General features: G+C 45.4%; 1 protein-coding gene across 3 annotated transcripts in view; it reads right to left on the bottom strand.

Moving 5' to 3' along the window:
- PCSK5 (proprotein convertase subtilisin/kexin type 5) overlaps positions 1–17,034 on the bottom strand; it is a 483,293-nt gene that overhangs the window by 24,464 nt on the left and 441,795 nt on the right. For all 3 annotated transcript variants that reach the window (XM_017892728.1, XM_017892730.1, XM_017892729.1), the window contains 3 exons: positions 12,801–13,031; positions 8,312–8,489; positions 2,170–2,387 (listed from right to left, as the gene is read on the bottom strand). In XM_017892728.1, the coding sequence (XP_017748217.1) occupies positions 2,170–2,387; positions 8,312–8,489; positions 12,801–13,031 (627 nt within the window). The remainder of the gene's footprint in view (positions 1–2,169; positions 2,388–8,311; positions 8,490–12,800; positions 13,032–17,034) is intronic.

Below are 17,034 nucleotides of genomic sequence, written 5' to 3'. Positions count from 1 at the left end.
ACATCTTTTTCTTCACTGGCATCAAGATTATATTTTGAGAGATCAGCATCATCTTCATCCTCATCCTCATCTAATTTGTATTTAGAAAGATCTTCATCCTCATCCTCTTCTTCTCCCTCTGATTCTTTATCTTCAACTTCCTTTAATATAGATGCCGGACCAACTGCTTTCCCTCTGTATTTCTTCTTTTTACGTCCAAACTCATCATATTCACCATCAGATTCTTCTCTTTCTATATATTCAACATTTTCTCTTTCATTAAAACCACCACCATATCCTGTTCTTTCTTCTAATTTAGCATACTTTGGAGTATTACACATATTACACTCTGATCTTCTGGCCCAATTCACATTGCTGCAAGTTTTACATTGCCAGTCATTAGCACTAAATAGGCCTCGGCTCTTTTCTGCAAGTGTCTTTCCTATTTCAGTGCCCCCAGCTTTCATCATCTTGGCCTCAGTTGTTTTCTCCCGACCACATCGATTACAGCTGGTTCTTCTAGCAAAGTTTACATTTCCACATTTTTTGTCAGGGCAAATCCAGTCCCCGTCACTGGCGTTCAAGATGTCAAGCTGAATCTTTAAGTCGAGGGTTCCCTAGAGCATTGAGTCAATAAAGGCATGAAAGACCTGGCACATTTGGTGGCTGCTGAGTGGTTCTGGGTAGTTCTAGCTTCTAGAATATGTGGAAGAAGAGTCCTTAAGGCATAAGTTAAGGGAACTGCTGGGGAAATCTGAATCACCTTTTAAATATAAAAACATTTATTGGCCGGGTGCAGTGGCTCACACCTGTAATCCCAGCACTTTGGGAGGTCAAGGCGGGCGGATCATGAGGTCAGGAATTCGAGACCAGCCTGACCAACATAGTGAAACCCCGTCCCTACTAAAAATACAAAAATCAGCGGGCCATGGTGGTGTGCATCTGTAATCCCAGCTACTCAGGAGGCTGAGGCAGGAGAATCACTTGATCCTGGGAGGCGGAGGTTGCAGTGAGCTGAGATCATGCCACTGCACTCCAGCCTGGGTGACAGAGTGATACTCCATCCCAAAAAACAAACAAACAAACAAACAAACACTTATTAAAACTTTACTGAAGTGTAATAGTAAATGCATAGAATGGAGAGATATACCACATTCATAAATATGATAACTCAGGATTGTAAAGATGGGGTTTTCTCCAAAATAAATTCAATGCAATGCCACTCAATATCCAAATACTTTTAAAAAATGAAAGCTTTTAAAAAATGAAACTTGATTGATTACATATTTATAGAAAAGAACTAAGCATAGCCAAGATAATTTTGAAAAGCACAGGTATGTATCCTACCAGCTAATAATATTTTTCTAGAAAGTTTTAACAATTAAAATATAGAAGTACCTTCTTTCTTAAATATTGGGAAGCATTCATGGTGATCACATATTTATGGCAAGGTATAGAGAAAAATGAGAAATTTGAATTTTAGGGCACTCACTCTGGCATTAGTATACCAGATGACCTGGTGTGGGGGCAAGATTCAGAGCTGGGGTGACCTGCTGGCTGCTTCAAAAGGTGTGATACTAGATACTGACAATGGAAGATGAGGGTAGTGAGAGTGGAAAAAGATCTCATTAGATAACTATTTGGGAAAGAGAATCAACAGATCTTGAAGTTTAGCTTTGTTGGAGGTGGGTGGGTTGGGCAGGTGACAAGGGAAGGAGAAGAGTCGAGGAGAACTTCAAAGTATCAGCCTGGGCTCGTGGGTAGATGGTGAGCCTTAAGGATCTCTTGGACAGACAACCAAGTTTCTGTAAAAGAGGTATGGAACTTGGGAGAGTTTGAGGCAGAAGTCTCAGGGAATAGTGAAAGTAATGAAAATAAACAACCCCCCCCCCCACCCCGGACAGATTCATCAGGTAGAACAGGAAAATGATGAGTGGACGAACAGTGCTTCCTCAAGTAGATGATGCCTGTCTCTGGGCCTTGAAGGATGGGGGATGGGCAGGAGCAGCCCAGGTTAGAGGGAAGAGGCAGAAGTTAAGAGCGAACAGAGGGCACTGATGCTGGACAGGATCACACACAGGCTGGGGAAGCAAGAGGAACCTCCCAGGTGGTGAGAAGAGAGAAAGAGGCAAAGAAGGAAGAAAACCTTTTCATTTTTCTACGTACACATGCAAAATGACAGACTCTCACCTTTGCATTGATCACAAGTCGGATGGCATCTCTCACAGGTCTGTGTGCTTTGCTCTACATAGTAATGGTCTGGGCAGGAGCGATGACACTCTCCTTTGGAGCGGAGCAGAAAGAAAAATCTATCGCAAGACAGGCAGTCTGTGAGCCGTGGGCCCTGGCACCCCTTGCAGATCCTGTGGCACCTCTCACACCGGCCGGTGGAGTTGTCTGCGTAATACCTGAAACCGAGGGAGAAGAAAAGATGGAATACTAAGCTTTGCTCCTAAATTGGGTGCAGTGGAAAAACGTGGTAGTCAGGTTTCATTTACAAGCTGGGTGACTTCAGTCTCTTTACCTTACTCATTAGATTCATTGCTAACAACACTAATGAATCCAATGATTCCCAATGTTCTTACCGGTAAATTGGGCCAATCCCTCCCCTATTATTTGTGAAAATTAAACTGGGTAACTAACATATATGAAAAGACCTAGTGCTTATCACACCTAGTAGCACCTCCATCGTTGCTAGCTACCATTGCCTTTTTCTACCATGCACCTCTCCAAATTCATGCTTTTTTTTCTTTTTTTTTTGAGACGGAGTCTCGCTGTGTCGCCCAGGCTGGAGTGCAGTGGCACGATCTCGGCTCACTGCAAGCTCCGCCTCCCGGGTTCACGCCATTCTCCTGCCTCAGCCTCCCGAGCAGCTGGGACGACAGGCGCCCGCCACCATGCCCGGCTAGTTTTTTGTATTTTTTATTAGAGACGGGGTTTCACCGTGTTAGCCAGGATGGTCTCGATCTCCTGACCTCGTGATCCGCCCGCCTCGGCCTCCCACAGTGCTGGGATTACAGGCGTGAGCCACTGCGCCCGGCCCAAATTCATGCTTTAAGTTGTGGTTGATGGCTGATATCAGAGAATGGAAAGATCTCTCTCTTTTTTTTTTTTTTTTTAATAGAGATGGGTGTCTCACTATGTTGGCCTGGCCATTCAGAGGTACATTTAAAAGATCCATCCAGGCCGGGGGCAGTGGCTCACACCTGTAATTATAGCACTTTGGGAGGCCAACATGGTTAGATGACTTGAGGTCAGAAGTTCGAGACCAGCCTGAAACCCTGTCTCTACTAAAAATACAAAAATTATCCATACTTGGTAGCATGTGCCTGTAATCCCAGCTACTTGGGAGGCTGATGCAGGAGAATTGTTTGAAGCTGGGAGGCGGAAGTTGCAGTGAGCTGAGATCATGCCACTGCACTCCAGCCTAGGCGATAATGTGAGACTCTGTCTCAAAAAAGAGATCCAGTTGGCCAGGCACAGTGGCTCACACATGTACTCCCAGCACTTTGGGAGGCCAAGATGAGAGGACGGCTTGAGGCCAGGAGTTTGAGACCAGCCTGGTCAATCAACATGGTGAAACCTCATCTCTACTAAAAATACAAACGAACAAACAAAAATAGCCAGATGTGGTGTGTAGTCCCAGCTACTTGGGTGGCTGACGCATGAGAATCGTTTGAACCCAGGTGAGTGAGCTGAGAGCACACCACTGCACTCTAGTCTGGGTGACAGAATAAGACTGTCATAAATAAAATAAAATAAAAGATAACATAAATAAAATAAATGTACCTCTGAATTATTCTTCTAATTTGTCAATTAAAAAACAGATTTTGAAATAGGAGGTGACAAGTGTGATACTGACATTTACATAACAGATATAACCTTGTTTGGAAAGATTTTTGGAGGTTAAATATAGTAACTATAACCACTATTCATTAAGTTTCTACTAATATGCCTGATAGTATTCCAGGGACTTCATAAACATTATTTCACCTGTTGAACCTGCAAATGAGACCCGAGAGTGTGGAAGTTACCACATGCCCTCAGGAACAAGACTACAGTTTTAAATCCCAGTCATACCACTTACAAGCTGTGTGACCTTGGGCCAGTCACTCAACATCTCTGTGCCTCAGGTTTCTATAAGATGGGGCTAATGTTAGTACCTACAATTAAACATGTGATTACTGAGAAAGGGGTGGGGAACATGATGGGTACTTTATAAATAATGAATGTACATTAGTGATAATCATAAATTGCATGATATATCCTCATAGCAAATCTTATGATTTAGGTATTATTATCCTTATTTTACAGAAGCAAACATTGAGGCTTAGAGAATTTAGACAACTTGCTTAAAGTCAGTTAGTGAAGTGGGACAATATGATTTGAGCTTAACTGTTAAACGCTTAACAAAATAGTTCATTAATTGAAGGGAAACAAAGGTTTGCAAGCAAGACATAAGAGGGTAACAAAATTCTTGCTAAGGATGAGCTTCTAAAGGTCATCTGATTCATCTCTGTATCTCTAGACATCAGCACCACTAAACCTATCCTAGAAACCTAAAGGTTCATTTTTGTTTTCTCTGGTGCAACACTACAGGTCCCAATAGGCTTTTTTTGTAGACTGAGTCAGCTCCATGAACTTGCTGAGAACTCACACCATGCCTAGGTTATGCTGAGCCTTGCTCTATTTAGCCACCCATCACTGATCTGAGGGAGCACACTGGAACCTCAGTGGCCCAGCTTGTGGTAACTGGAGACCTGCTTCACTTTCTGCAGTTATGTAAAGAACAATGACTACTATCTGTCAATCTGTAAGACTGAGGTATCTGAGAGACAAAGCGATGATGAGCTGAATGGCTGACAAAGCCCACATAAGACTCAAGAAAAGAAACCATCAGGGAAAAGTGAAATCTACACAGAGCAGAGGGAATACACAGGATTAGAGTCAGAAGATCGAATTTTCACTCCTGGCTCCACCATGTATTAGTAGCTCCATGACTGTGGGCAAGTCACTTAACCCCTCTGAGCCTCAGTTTCTTCATCTGTAAAATGGAGAGACTAATAGCAACCTCATGAGATTGTTGTAGAATCAAATCATAATGTAAAGATACATTGTGAGTGGAAATACCTTGTAACTCTTAAGCAGCATACAAAAGTTTTTTTTACTTAATGGTTTTATTGTAGATTGTTATAAAGATGAAAATCATCAGTAGGAACTGTGGGAAAGAAAGCGTATCAATTTTAAGTAGGTTTTTTAAATTATCAAGGAGTAATGCTAAAAGAGACAACAAAGAGTTTATTGGACCAGATTAAAAGAGTACACCACCACTGCTTGCTTCAGTCTCCCAGCCTTGAAGAGCGTAAGCACAAGCAGTAACCTAGGCTTTAAAGAAACTTCTCTGAGTTAAACACCAAAATAATTATGTGGGTTGGGATAGGGTGCAGAGAAGTATATATCTACTTTTCCAAGGCAGTGATTTAACATACGAGGCTTATGCCAAGCATGTGGAACACTGATTTTACTAAAGGAAGAGTTCTCCTCTTATACCTCATGAATATTCAATTTCTTCTTTATTAAAGGGATCTATGGCAACCTGTGCCTCCCCCCACCAGCCCTGGGGAACTTCAGACACCGTGGAACAACTGTCTTCTTAATTCCATGGTCTGCATTCTACCTAGATCACAGGATGATTAAGCACCCTTTTTGTGCTTGAGAGTATTTACTGACTTGATTTGAGGAAGATGGGATCCAGATCTTTTCAGACACTTAGTAGGGTGATGCAGAAGGGCCAAGCCAGGTAGCTTCATCCCCCCCCCCTTTTTTTTTTTTTTTGACAGAGTCTTTTTCTCTTGCCCAGGCTGGAGTGCAGTGGTGCCATCTTGGCTCACTGAAACCTTTGCCTCCAGGTTCAAGCAATTCTCATGCCTCAGATTCCCGAGTAGCTGGGATCACAGGCGCCTGCCAACACACTCTGCTAATTTTTGTATTGTTAGTAGAGACAGGGTCTCATCATGTTGGCATGGCTGGTCTTGAACTCCTGGCCTCAAGTGATGTGCCCGCCTCATCCTCTGAAAGTGCTAGAATTACAGGCATGAGCCACCACGCCTGTCCATCCATCTCTGTTCTTGTCTGGCAGGGCCCTTTCTTCCTTAATCTATACGGCTGGTGTTTTTCTTTCTGAGACAGAGTCTTGCTCTGTCACCCAGGCTTGAGTGCAGTGGTATGATCTTGGCTCACTGCAACCTCCTCCTCCTGGGTTCAAGCAATTCTCCTGCCTCAGCCACCCAAGTAGCTGGGATTACAGGCACATGCCACCATGCCTAGCTAGTTTTTGTATTTTTCGTAGAGATGGGGTTTCACCCTGTTGGCAAGGCTGGTCTTGAACTCCTAACCTTGTGATCTGCCCACCTTGGCCTCCCAACGTGCTGGGATTATAGGCGTGAGCCACCATGCCTGGCCTGGCTGGTGTTTTTCAAGAGCTGCTAATGTGTGGCTCTGTGCTGAGTGTTGTAGAAGCAAATGTAAGACATAAGAGGTGTTTTTCTTCCATGAGTTTATGATTTTCTTGGGAAGAGGCATATAAAAGTAAGAATAAACTCTTAAAGTCAGTGATACGGTTTGGCTCTGTGCCCAAATCTCATCTTGAATTGTACTCCCATAATTCCCACGTGTTGTGGGAGGGACCCAGTGGGAGATGGTTGGATTGTGGGGGCGGTTTCTCCCATGCTGTTCTTGTGGTTGTGAATAAGTCTTACGAGATCTGATGGTTTGATAAGGAGAAACCGGTTTCACCTGGCTCTCATTCTCTCTCTTTGCCTGCCGCTGTCCACGTAAGATGTGACTTGCTCCTACTTGCCTTCCGCCATGATTGTGAGGCCTCCCCATCCACGTGGAACTGTAAGTCCAATTAAACCTCTTCCGTTTGTAAATTGCCCAGTCTTGGGTATGTCTTTATCAGCCGCGTGAAAACAAACTAACACGGTCAGTCTTTCTCTTACTCATCTTATTTATATATAAAAAGTGCTCGTCATGAGACATGTTAAATAAATAAGTGAATGAATGAGATAAATCAAAATGCAAGGCAGCATATAGCACTAAAATGAACGAAACAAGCAGTAACTGCTATAGGACTGAAGAGACGTGTCAATTTGGGTGAAAGCATTTGAGGAAGGTCTAAGGTTGCAGCCCTTGATTTGGGTCTGGAAACTCCCAGTGCTCTAGGTTATTGATTGGGTAGAAAGAGTCAGCAACAGGCCTATCATCAATCTTTTACTCTTTACTGGGGATCCCCAGTAAAGAGTTTTTCCCCCAGGGGGAAAAAAGGATATCCTGGCAATCAGACCTTTGGATAACACTAACAGTTCTTCCTGGCAGAAAAATAATAGAGTCCTTATCCGTGAAATGCTTTTAGGGGGATATATCAAGTGTGTGTCTAGGTTGTTTATGATAACAAGACCTGTAATTTGTGGATTTATGGGGGACATGACAGGCTGGGGAATTAATGGGGAATAAATGGAGATGTTAATGGAGCTATTTCCTTTGTAAATCAATGTTCCGCATGCACTGCTCTCCTCACATAAGCAAGTTGGGAGAACGTGAGACCCTGAATTTTAAATCTGAATCAGAACAAGTCCTGAAGCCGAAGAAATAGAACCTCCATTAATGGTCTTGGGCTTCTCTGAGGAAAGGATGCTTTGCTTCTGCCTTGTGATTGCTGAGACCCTTTGCCAAATTGTTTTAATTTTTAGAAATAAGGTCTTGCTCTGTCACTGAGGCTGGAGTGCCATGGGGCAATCACAGCTTACTGCAGCCTCCAACTCCTGGGCTCAAGTGATCATGCCCAGCCTCAGCTTCCATAGAAGCTGGGACTACAGCCTCATGGCGCCACGCCCAGCTAATCTTAATAGTTTACAGACGGGGTCTCACTGTGTTGCCTAGGCTGGTTTAAACTCCTTGCCTTAAGTGATCCTCCAGCCTCAACCTCCCATGTAGTTGGGATTACAGACATGAACCACAGTGCCCAGCTGCCAATATGCTTTGAATCATCAGTGAGGACTGTCACTGAGAAAGATCAATTGCTCAGGTGAGTCTGGCTTGACAATCTGACCCTTTGTGATAACTCACTGGATCACAAGAGAAACAACCTCTCCTGTTTCTCTTCTGTTGTTGTGAATTGGTTCATCTTTGCTCCTTACTAGCACTGAGACTTCAACCTGGTTTTATAAGTGTTCTGAATCTTAGTTTCCTCATTTGTAAAATGGGTTGATATCTGGTGTGACTGTGGAATTACATGGGCGGGGGCGGGGGGAGGAATGTATTGAGCACTTACCCTTCCCTGCACTGGAGCAGGCACTCTTTTCCCAGCTGGAACCAGCCTGGTCGGCAGGAGTGGCACTGCCTGCTGTGTCTCCCTTCACATGTCCTGCAAGAGCTGTGGCAGCGGGCACACTGGTGGCTGTCCTCATCAGCATAATAGCCCTCTGGGCAGTCCTTCACACAGGTTGTGTCTGTCATGGGAGGAAAAATGTCTGTTTGGACATTGAGCATGACACATGTCTCCCCTGTGTTCTCCCTCCTGTGTACCATGGTAGGAGAGAGGAGAGGACTGCAGGAAGAATGGGACAATGTCCCTGTGAGCTGATGGATATGTTTGGGAACTAAGATGAGTGTCCAAGAAACAGAATTGCCCTAAGGCCATGAGGAATACAAGGAAAACAGAAGTCAGTGATATGGTTTTGCTCTGTGTCCCACCCATATCTCATCAGTGATCCCATCTCATCTCATCAGAGATCCAAATCTCATCTGTGTCCCACCCAAATCTCTCAGTGGATTAGCCGTGGTGGGTAGAACAGAAACTACAGTCCGGCGACTGTGGATGTTGGCAATGACTCATAGTCCAGCTCACGTATCTGGTTAACTAGGGGGAAGCCCTAGCTTCCGAAAGAAAAAACATCTCTGTATTAGTCTCTTACTGCGGTTCTTACCAAGTATCCCCAACTTGGGAGCTTGAAACAACAATTTATTATCTTACCGTTCTGGAGGTCAGAAGTCCAAAATAGATCCACAGGGCTCTGTTCCTTTTAGAGGCTCTAGGAGGGAATCTGTTTCCTTTCCTTTTCCACCTGCTAAAGTTCACCTGCATGCCTTGGCTCATGGCCCCTTCCTCCATCTTCAAAGGCAGCAGTGCCATAGCTTCTCTCTGTCCCTCTGCTTCTGATCACATCACCTTCTACTACTGACTCTGATCCCCCGGCATCTCTCTTATCAGACTGGGGGATGGCATTGGGTCTACGTGGATAATGCAGGATAATCTCTCTATGCTGAGATCCTTAATTAAATCACAGCACCAAAGTCCCTTTTACCAAGTACAGTAATACATTTACAGGATCTGGGGATTAGGATGTGACATGTACAGGGGGGCCATTATTCAGTCTAGCACAACGTCCAAAAAAAGTATCTAATTTATAAATAGCCTGACCTTGGTGGTGTGGTGGTATGGGACAGGGTGGAGAGAATGTGAGGAGACCAGGCTAAGCAAATCTGCACCCACCCCCATGGGGACTACACCTCTGTGTCCTACACCAGCGCTGAAGCCTCAGCTCTAGTCTAATCTGCAGCCTCGGATGAAGGGAAGACCACTTTGTGGAGGCAAGGTGTCTTCTCTGTATGAAGGCATCTGAGATGATTACTGGTGGCACTCTAGATTGGAGGTAAGTAGAAAAGAAGGTTCTGGGAATCTTCCCATGGGATTACGTGGAAGACGTGGCTGGAGGGAATGCTTTTATGAAGTAGCAACTGTCGGGAAGGAGAGTCACAGAGATTTGTGGGCCAGGAGCTAAGGTAGATGGATAGAGAAGACTGGTCTCTCTGAGTGTTTTCTATTGTGAAGTGATCAGGAATGGTATTGAGAATAGGCCTCCCTGTGTCTTAGCAAGGGGATGGTGTCCTCCCCCAATATGAAGAGGAAAAACTTGCCGCACGTGTCTTTAAAACATTTTTCTTTCATTAATGTTTAAACTTTTAAAATTTAAAATTTTTATTTTTATTTTTCCATTTCTTGTAGAGATGAAGTCTCACTATGTTGCCTAGACTGGCCTTGAACTCCTGGACTCAAGCAATCCTCCTGCCTTGACCTCCCAAAGTGCTGGGATTACAGGCGTGAGCCACTGCGCCCAGCCCACCACACACGTCTATTTGGAGTTTCACGCTTCTCAGGTCTACTCTCCTGGTTGGGGAGAAAAGTGCTCATACTTCCTGGTCTTCACCATATTAATGTCTCCCTTCTGTCTCCTATGGCTTCTTTTTTAGTTAAGTTTTGTTTCATTTTCTTTCTCCTATGCTTGTTTTAAGCCTAGTCACAGTATCCCTGGAAACCTGAGGGTATTGCTTCATGTTAGCAATAACCTTCAAACTGGATCTGTGGGATGTGGCCAACGTTGACCTGTGCCACATTTTCCTCAAGATTTCTTAATCAACCATGCTAAATGGAGGGAAAATTTTGACGAGGAGGTGAATATCTACATGTTCTTGAAGTGTAACTCCACAGGCTATTAGTTACAAGGGAATAAATAGTAATTATGCAGTAGAGAAACTGAACATCTTGGCCAGGTGATCAACATTAATATCACCGAGGAGAGGCAGGTGGAGATCACGTTCCTCCAAATGTGACTCTTGGAGGATACATCACTTCTAAAGTATGCTGGCCGAGCACGCACACTGCAACTCATCATGGACAACTTCACACTCACCCAAAAGGAAAAATGAAGACTGTATTTTTCTTTTCTCTTTTCTTTTCTTTTTTTTTTGAGATGGAGTCTTGCTTTGTCACCCAGGCTGGAGTGTAGTGGCGTGATCTCGGCTCACTGCAACCTCTGCCTCCCGGGTTCAAGCGATTCTCCTGCCTTAGCCTCCTGAGTAGCTGGTACTACAGGTGCCCACCACCACGCCCAGCTAAATTTTGTATTTTTAGTAGAGACAGGGTTTCACCATGTTGGTCAGGCTGGTCTTGAACTCCTGACCTCATGATCTGCCTGCCTCGGCCTCCCAAAGTGCTGGGATTACAGGTGTGAGCCACCACATCTGGCCAAGACTGTATTTTTCTAAAGCATTGATACTGTAAAAGAAAAAGAAAGTCTGTGGAAACATTTCAGATTAAAGGAGGCTAAAGGGACATGGAAGGGCCTGGCATAGTGGTTCATGCCTGTAATCCCAGCACTTTGGGAGGTTGAGGCAGGAGAATAGCTAGAGCATGGGAATTCAAGACCAGCTTGGGGAACACAGTGAGACCCTTGTCTCTAAAAAAAAAAAAAAAAAAAAAATTAACTGGACATGACATGGAAGGACCAGACATGGTGGCTCATGTCTGTGATCCCATCCCACCTACTTGGGAGACTGAGGCAGGAGGATCTCTTTTTTTTTTTTTTTTTTTTTGAGATGGAGTCTTGCTCTGTTGCCTAGGCTGAGTGCAGTGGTGCAATCTTGGCTCACTGCAAGCTCTGCCTCCCAGGTTCACACCATTCTCCTGCCTCAGCCTCCCAAGTGGCTGGGACTACCACGCCTAGCTAATTTTTTTGTATTTTTTTTTTTGGTAGAGACGGGGTTTCACTGTGTTACCCAGAATGGTCTTGATCTCCTGACCTCGTGATCTGCCCGCCTCAGCCTCCCAAAGTGCAGGAGGATCTCTTGAGCCCAGGAGTTCAAGGCTGCAATGAGCCATGATCATGCCACTGTACTCCAGCAGCCTGGGTACTGCACCTGGCCACCTTGTATCTTAAAACAAAAAACAAAAACAAACAAACAAAAATGTGGCTGGGCGTGGTGGCTCACAACTGTAATCCCAGCACTTTGGGAGGCTGAGGAGCACAGACTGCTTGAGGCCAGGAGTTCAAGACCAGTCTGGCCAAAATGGTGAAGCCCCATCTCTACCAAAAATACCAAAAAAAAAAAAAAATTAGCCAGGCACGGTGGTGCCCACTTGTGATCCCAGCTACTCAGGAGACTGAGGCATGAGAATTGCTTGAACCCAGGAGTCAGAGGTTGCAGTGAGCCGAGATCATGCCACTGCACTCCCCTCTGAACAACAGAGTGAGACTCCTTCCCAACAAACAACAAACAAACAAACAAAAAGGGACATGGAAGCTAAATGAAACAATGGACTCTAGACCGAATCCTAAAGGGGCACTGAGAAAATTTTAATGTGGTGCCTGTAGTCCCAGCTACTCGGGAGGCTGAGACAGGAGAATGGCGTGAACCCGGGAGGCAGAGCTTGCAGTGAGCCGAGATCACGCCACTGCACTCCAGCCTGGGTGATGAGCAAGACTCCGTCTCAAAAAAAAAAAAAAAAAGAAAAGAAAATTTTAATGTGGATAGTATAGTAAAGTATCGTATGAAGGTACAATTTATTAGAGTTGATAACTACCCTGCGGTTATGTAAGAAACTATCACTAATCTGAGGAAGTATTTATGGGAAAGGGGCCATGATAAATGGCTTCGAAAAATATATATTGGGAATGATGTACATGTATACATTGAAAGAGTGAGAGAGAGAGAACGAGCGAGAAGGGGAGAGAGCCCGCAAACAAATGATAAAGCAAATGGGGTAGAAGATGAGCAATTTGCGAACTGGATGATGCACATCCGTGTGCTGTTCTTTGTACGGTTCTTACTCTTGCATCTTTTCTGTAGGTTGGAACATTTCCCAAACACAAAGCAAAAAATCAAAAAGAAGGAAGCCAGTATCTACAGGACAAGGCAGTGTGCAAGGCAGTTTCCCAGAGGGAGGGAAACACAAAGCCCTCCTCGGAGGAGAAGTAACTCACTGAGAAGAAGGCTGACCCTGGGGCATGTTTGACACTGGTCCTCCGCCGGCCCCGTGCAGTGGAGGCACTTAGTGTGGCAGGGCTTGCACCCGGGAGCATCCTCATCCCAGTACTCAGAGGGGGCACATTTCTTGTTGGCCTGGCAGCTCCCATGAGGGTTCATCCTCAGGCCTTTCTGACAGGCGGTGCAGGTCCCAGACGATGAGCAGGTCAAGCAGGACTTGTGACAATCTGTGGGCATGAAGGGGCAGCAGACAGAGTGAGCAAGAGCCAGGATGGCCGTCGGGGGAAAGGGTGTTCACATTCCTTCCACATTTCTTCCGGAGATTTCCAGAGCTCTGGGCCGAGGGCGTGGGACCATGAGTTGGGTACAGCCCTTGAGCTCTGGGGTGGACCATTCTTTTGCAAAATGAGAGGAAAGTATTATTTTATTTTCTCTGTTGTATCCAGCGAGTGCCTTCCTGCAACAGCCACCTCAGAAATATTAGTAAGGCTCACTATAATTACCCAAACTGCAACAGAATAATAACAAGCCATTCTGTAACAGTACCAAATTTTCCACCATCACATCTACTGTTATGGTCCTCCAGTCACCTCCGGAGTACCTTGAACTTATCGCCAATACAGCAATTGTTGGAATGTATTTAATTGTCTGTTGACAAATGAAGGTCCCTTTTGCATTTATTTTTGAATACATAGTGCCTATGAGAGAGCCTGGCATGTAACAGGAATTGATAATTATTTGTTAGAAAAAGAAAATAACAATTCTCTTCCACCTGTAGGTTTTCTTTTTCTGTATTTAAATAGAGATGGGGGCTGGGTGCAGTGGCTTACGCCTGTAATCCTGGCACTTTGGGAGGCCAAGTTGGGTGGATTGCTTGAGCCCAGGAGTTCGAGACCAGCCTCAGCAACATGGCAAAACACTGTTTCTAGAAAAAACACAAAAATTAGCAGGGCATGGTGGTGGGCATCTGTAGTCCCAGCTACTCAGGAGGCTAAGGTAGAAGGATCTCCTGAACTCAGGAGGTCAAGGCTGAAGTGAGCTGTGATCACACCACTGCACTCCAGCCTGGGTGACAGAGCAAGACCCTGTCTCAGGAAAAAAAAAAAAAAAAATAGAGATGGGCCTTCACTTTGCTGCCTAGGCTGGTCTTGAACTCCTGGCCTCAAGTGATTTCTCTGCCTTGGCCTCCCAAAGGGCTGGGATTACAGGCACGAGCCACTGCACCAGGCCGACCATCTCTGGGATTTAGTAGTTGCTGTTCTCTCTGCCTAGAATTCTCTTCTCCCAGATGCATGCATGGTTTGCTTCCTCCCTTTCTCAATGAAATCTAAGACATCTCTCAAGTTTTATCTCCATCCTGCCTATCTTCCTGTTCTGCCCCTCTGCCTTACTTTTGCTCTTGGCTTTATGGTCTTTAGTACCTGTCTTCCCTAATAGAATGTGAGCTCCATGAGGGAAGGGACTCTGTCTCACTCCCTGCTGTTCCCCAGGCCTGAAAGAGCACATGGCACATAGCGGGCCCCCCCATAAGCATTCCCTGGGTGGATACATGCATGGTATTATTATTGTTTATAATATCCTCTCATTTTATCTAAATCAGGAAGTTGAGGCTGGACATGCTAAGTCACTCACGCTAAGTAGTATCAGGAGTTGAGCCCAGGACCTCAGCAACTGCCTCCCTGCTTCTGCCCCAGTGCCTCAGGAAAGGTATGGGACTTTTAGAGGTGTCTGTACTATCTATTAGGGGATAATCTGTGTGATTGGAATGGATCCAAAGTCCTTGTGTTTCTTAGAGAAGATCCTGCTTACAGATTTTTTTTTTTCCTATAGGTTCTTGCTCCATCACCAAGGCTAGAGTGCAGTGATGTGATCATGGCTCACTGAAACATTGACCTCCCAGGCTAAAGTGATGTCCCCATCTCAGCCTCTCGAGTAGCTGGGACTACAGGCACACACCACCACATCTGGCTAATTTTTGTATTATTATTTTTGTTTTAGAAATAGGGTCTTGCTATGTTGCCCAGGCTGGTCTCAGATTCCTCCCGCCTTGGCCTCCCAAAGAGATTACAGATGCGAGCCACCGTGCCCAGCTGAGATTGCTCCATTCTAAATGCTTCTCTACATTTCCCTAAATCTTAATTTTCAGATCAGTTTCTTTATGTTATCTCTCTGGAAAGTCAGGCTGTCACTGTGTTTCTTCCAATACCACATTCTTTCCCATCCCTTTGGTCTGGTAGAAAGTGCAATGGTGGCCGGGTGCAGTGGCTCATACCTGTAATTCCACCACTTTGGGAGGCCGAGGCAGGCGGATCACCTAAGGTCGGGAGTTCGAGACCACCCTGACCAACATGGAGAAACCCCATCTCTACTAAAAATACAAAATTAGCCGGGCATGGTGGCACATGCCTGTAAATCCAGCTACTCGGGAGGCTGAGGCAGGAGAATCGCTTGAACCAGGGAGGCGGAGGTTGCGGTGAGTTGAGATCGCACCATTGCACTCCAGCCTGGGCAACTAGAGCGAAACTCCATCTCAAAAAAAAAAAAAAAGAAAGAAAAGAAGGAAAGTTCAATGGCATTGTAGGGAGACGCCTCAAGTGAGTTTTCAACTCTGTCCTCACCAGGTGCTTAACTTCTCAAAGCATCTATTTGCTTCTCAGAAAAATGGAGAAAATTGCCATTTACCTCATTGGCTCTCAACCCACACTAAGCATCAGAATTACTGGCAGTTGGAGAAGGAATTACAATGTTGGGTGTAGGCATCTGTGGTTTTTAGAGCTGCCCAGGTGATTCTAATGGGCAACCAGGGGCCTTTCTCAAGGAGATAATTAAATCAGATAAATTAAGAAAACATACTGTGAGACCTGTAAAACTCTCTGTATGGTAAATTACTTTCATTATTCAACACCAGAGAAAGGCCAGAAGTTGAACCTCAGTTCCTGCCCTCGCACAGGCAAGATGGCGCTGAAGGCCTGCGGCTGAGTTTCCCACCTCCCAGAAGCCGTCCCCAGCTCCACAGCCTGCCTCCTACATGAACGCCCGCCTCTTCTGCATGCGGGCACAGCCTTGACATCCATGCTTTTTCACATATGGGCAGGTAGGATATTAACACTAAATAGTGCTTTATATAAAACACACAAAAAGGCATATCCACATCACAAGGCTGGAGCAGAAAGCCTTCAGGACGGAGACACATCTTCATGTCCTACCAAAAACCTTCCCCTGAGTATGTCCTAGGGCGTGGGTGTCCCAGGGTTTCTCAGTGGAAGGTCATTCTCAGACTCTCGCAGTTGTTAGGGGAACTGCCTCTGGACATCTATCTCGTGTTTGCTTGGGGGGCAACATAGTGGGGGTGAAGGACCGCAGGCTGCCTCATCGGAGTGAATCCTGGGGTTCTAGAAAAGCCCCCTGGCCCATATTTCTCTCACTTGCTAGAGAATTCTAGAGTGCATAACTTATTTTATTTTTCTGTTCCTTGATAATGACTAAGAGGCAAATTATTCATGCCGAGCTAAAACATAAGGAGGTATAAATAATAGCAGAGCCTTTCTTGAACATGTAGGGACTGAGTGGGAGTGGAAATGGGGACCTTGGAGCGGGAATTGAAAGATATGAAGAGGAAGGTGGGGAGCTTCCAGGGAGCAAACCATGAAGGGAGGCTGGGCGCGGTGGCACACACCTGTAATCCCAGCACTTTGGGAGGCTGGGGTGAGGTTAGGCATTTGAGACCAGCCTGGCCAACATGGTGAAACCCTGTCTCTACTAAAAATACAAAAATTAGCTGGGTGTGGTGGCAGGTGCCTGTAATCCCAGCTACTCAGGAGGCTGTAGCAGGAGAACCACTTGAACCTGGGAGGTGGAGGCTGCAGTGAGCTGAGATCACACCACCGCACTCCAGCCTGGGCAACAGAGCGAGACTCCATCTCAAGAACAACAACAACAACAAAACATGGGCCTATTGCTGTGGCTCACGCTTGTAATCCCAGCACTTTGGAAGAGCGAGGCAGGAGGATCACTTGAGGTCAGGAGTTCGAGACCAGCCTGGCCAACATGGTGAAACCCTGTCTCTACTAAAAATACAAAAATTAGCAGGGTATGATGGCACATGCCTGTAGTCCCAGTTATTCGGGAGCCTGAGGCAGGTGAATCGCTTGAACCCAGGAGGCAGAGGTTGTAGTGAGCCGAGATCGTGCCACATTATTCCAGCCGACAGAGTAAGACTCTGTCTCAAAA

The sequence above is a fragment of the Rhinopithecus bieti genome, unplaced genomic scaffold, assembly GCF_001698545.2.
Source record: "Rhinopithecus bieti isolate Rb0 unplaced genomic scaffold, ASM169854v2 scaffold_19708, whole genome shotgun sequence".
NCBI classification, from domain to species: Eukaryota; Metazoa; Chordata; class Mammalia; order Primates; family Cercopithecidae; genus Rhinopithecus; species Rhinopithecus bieti.
Note: the sequence above shows the minus strand (reverse complement) of the source record. Positions and strands in the feature narration are given on the sequence as shown.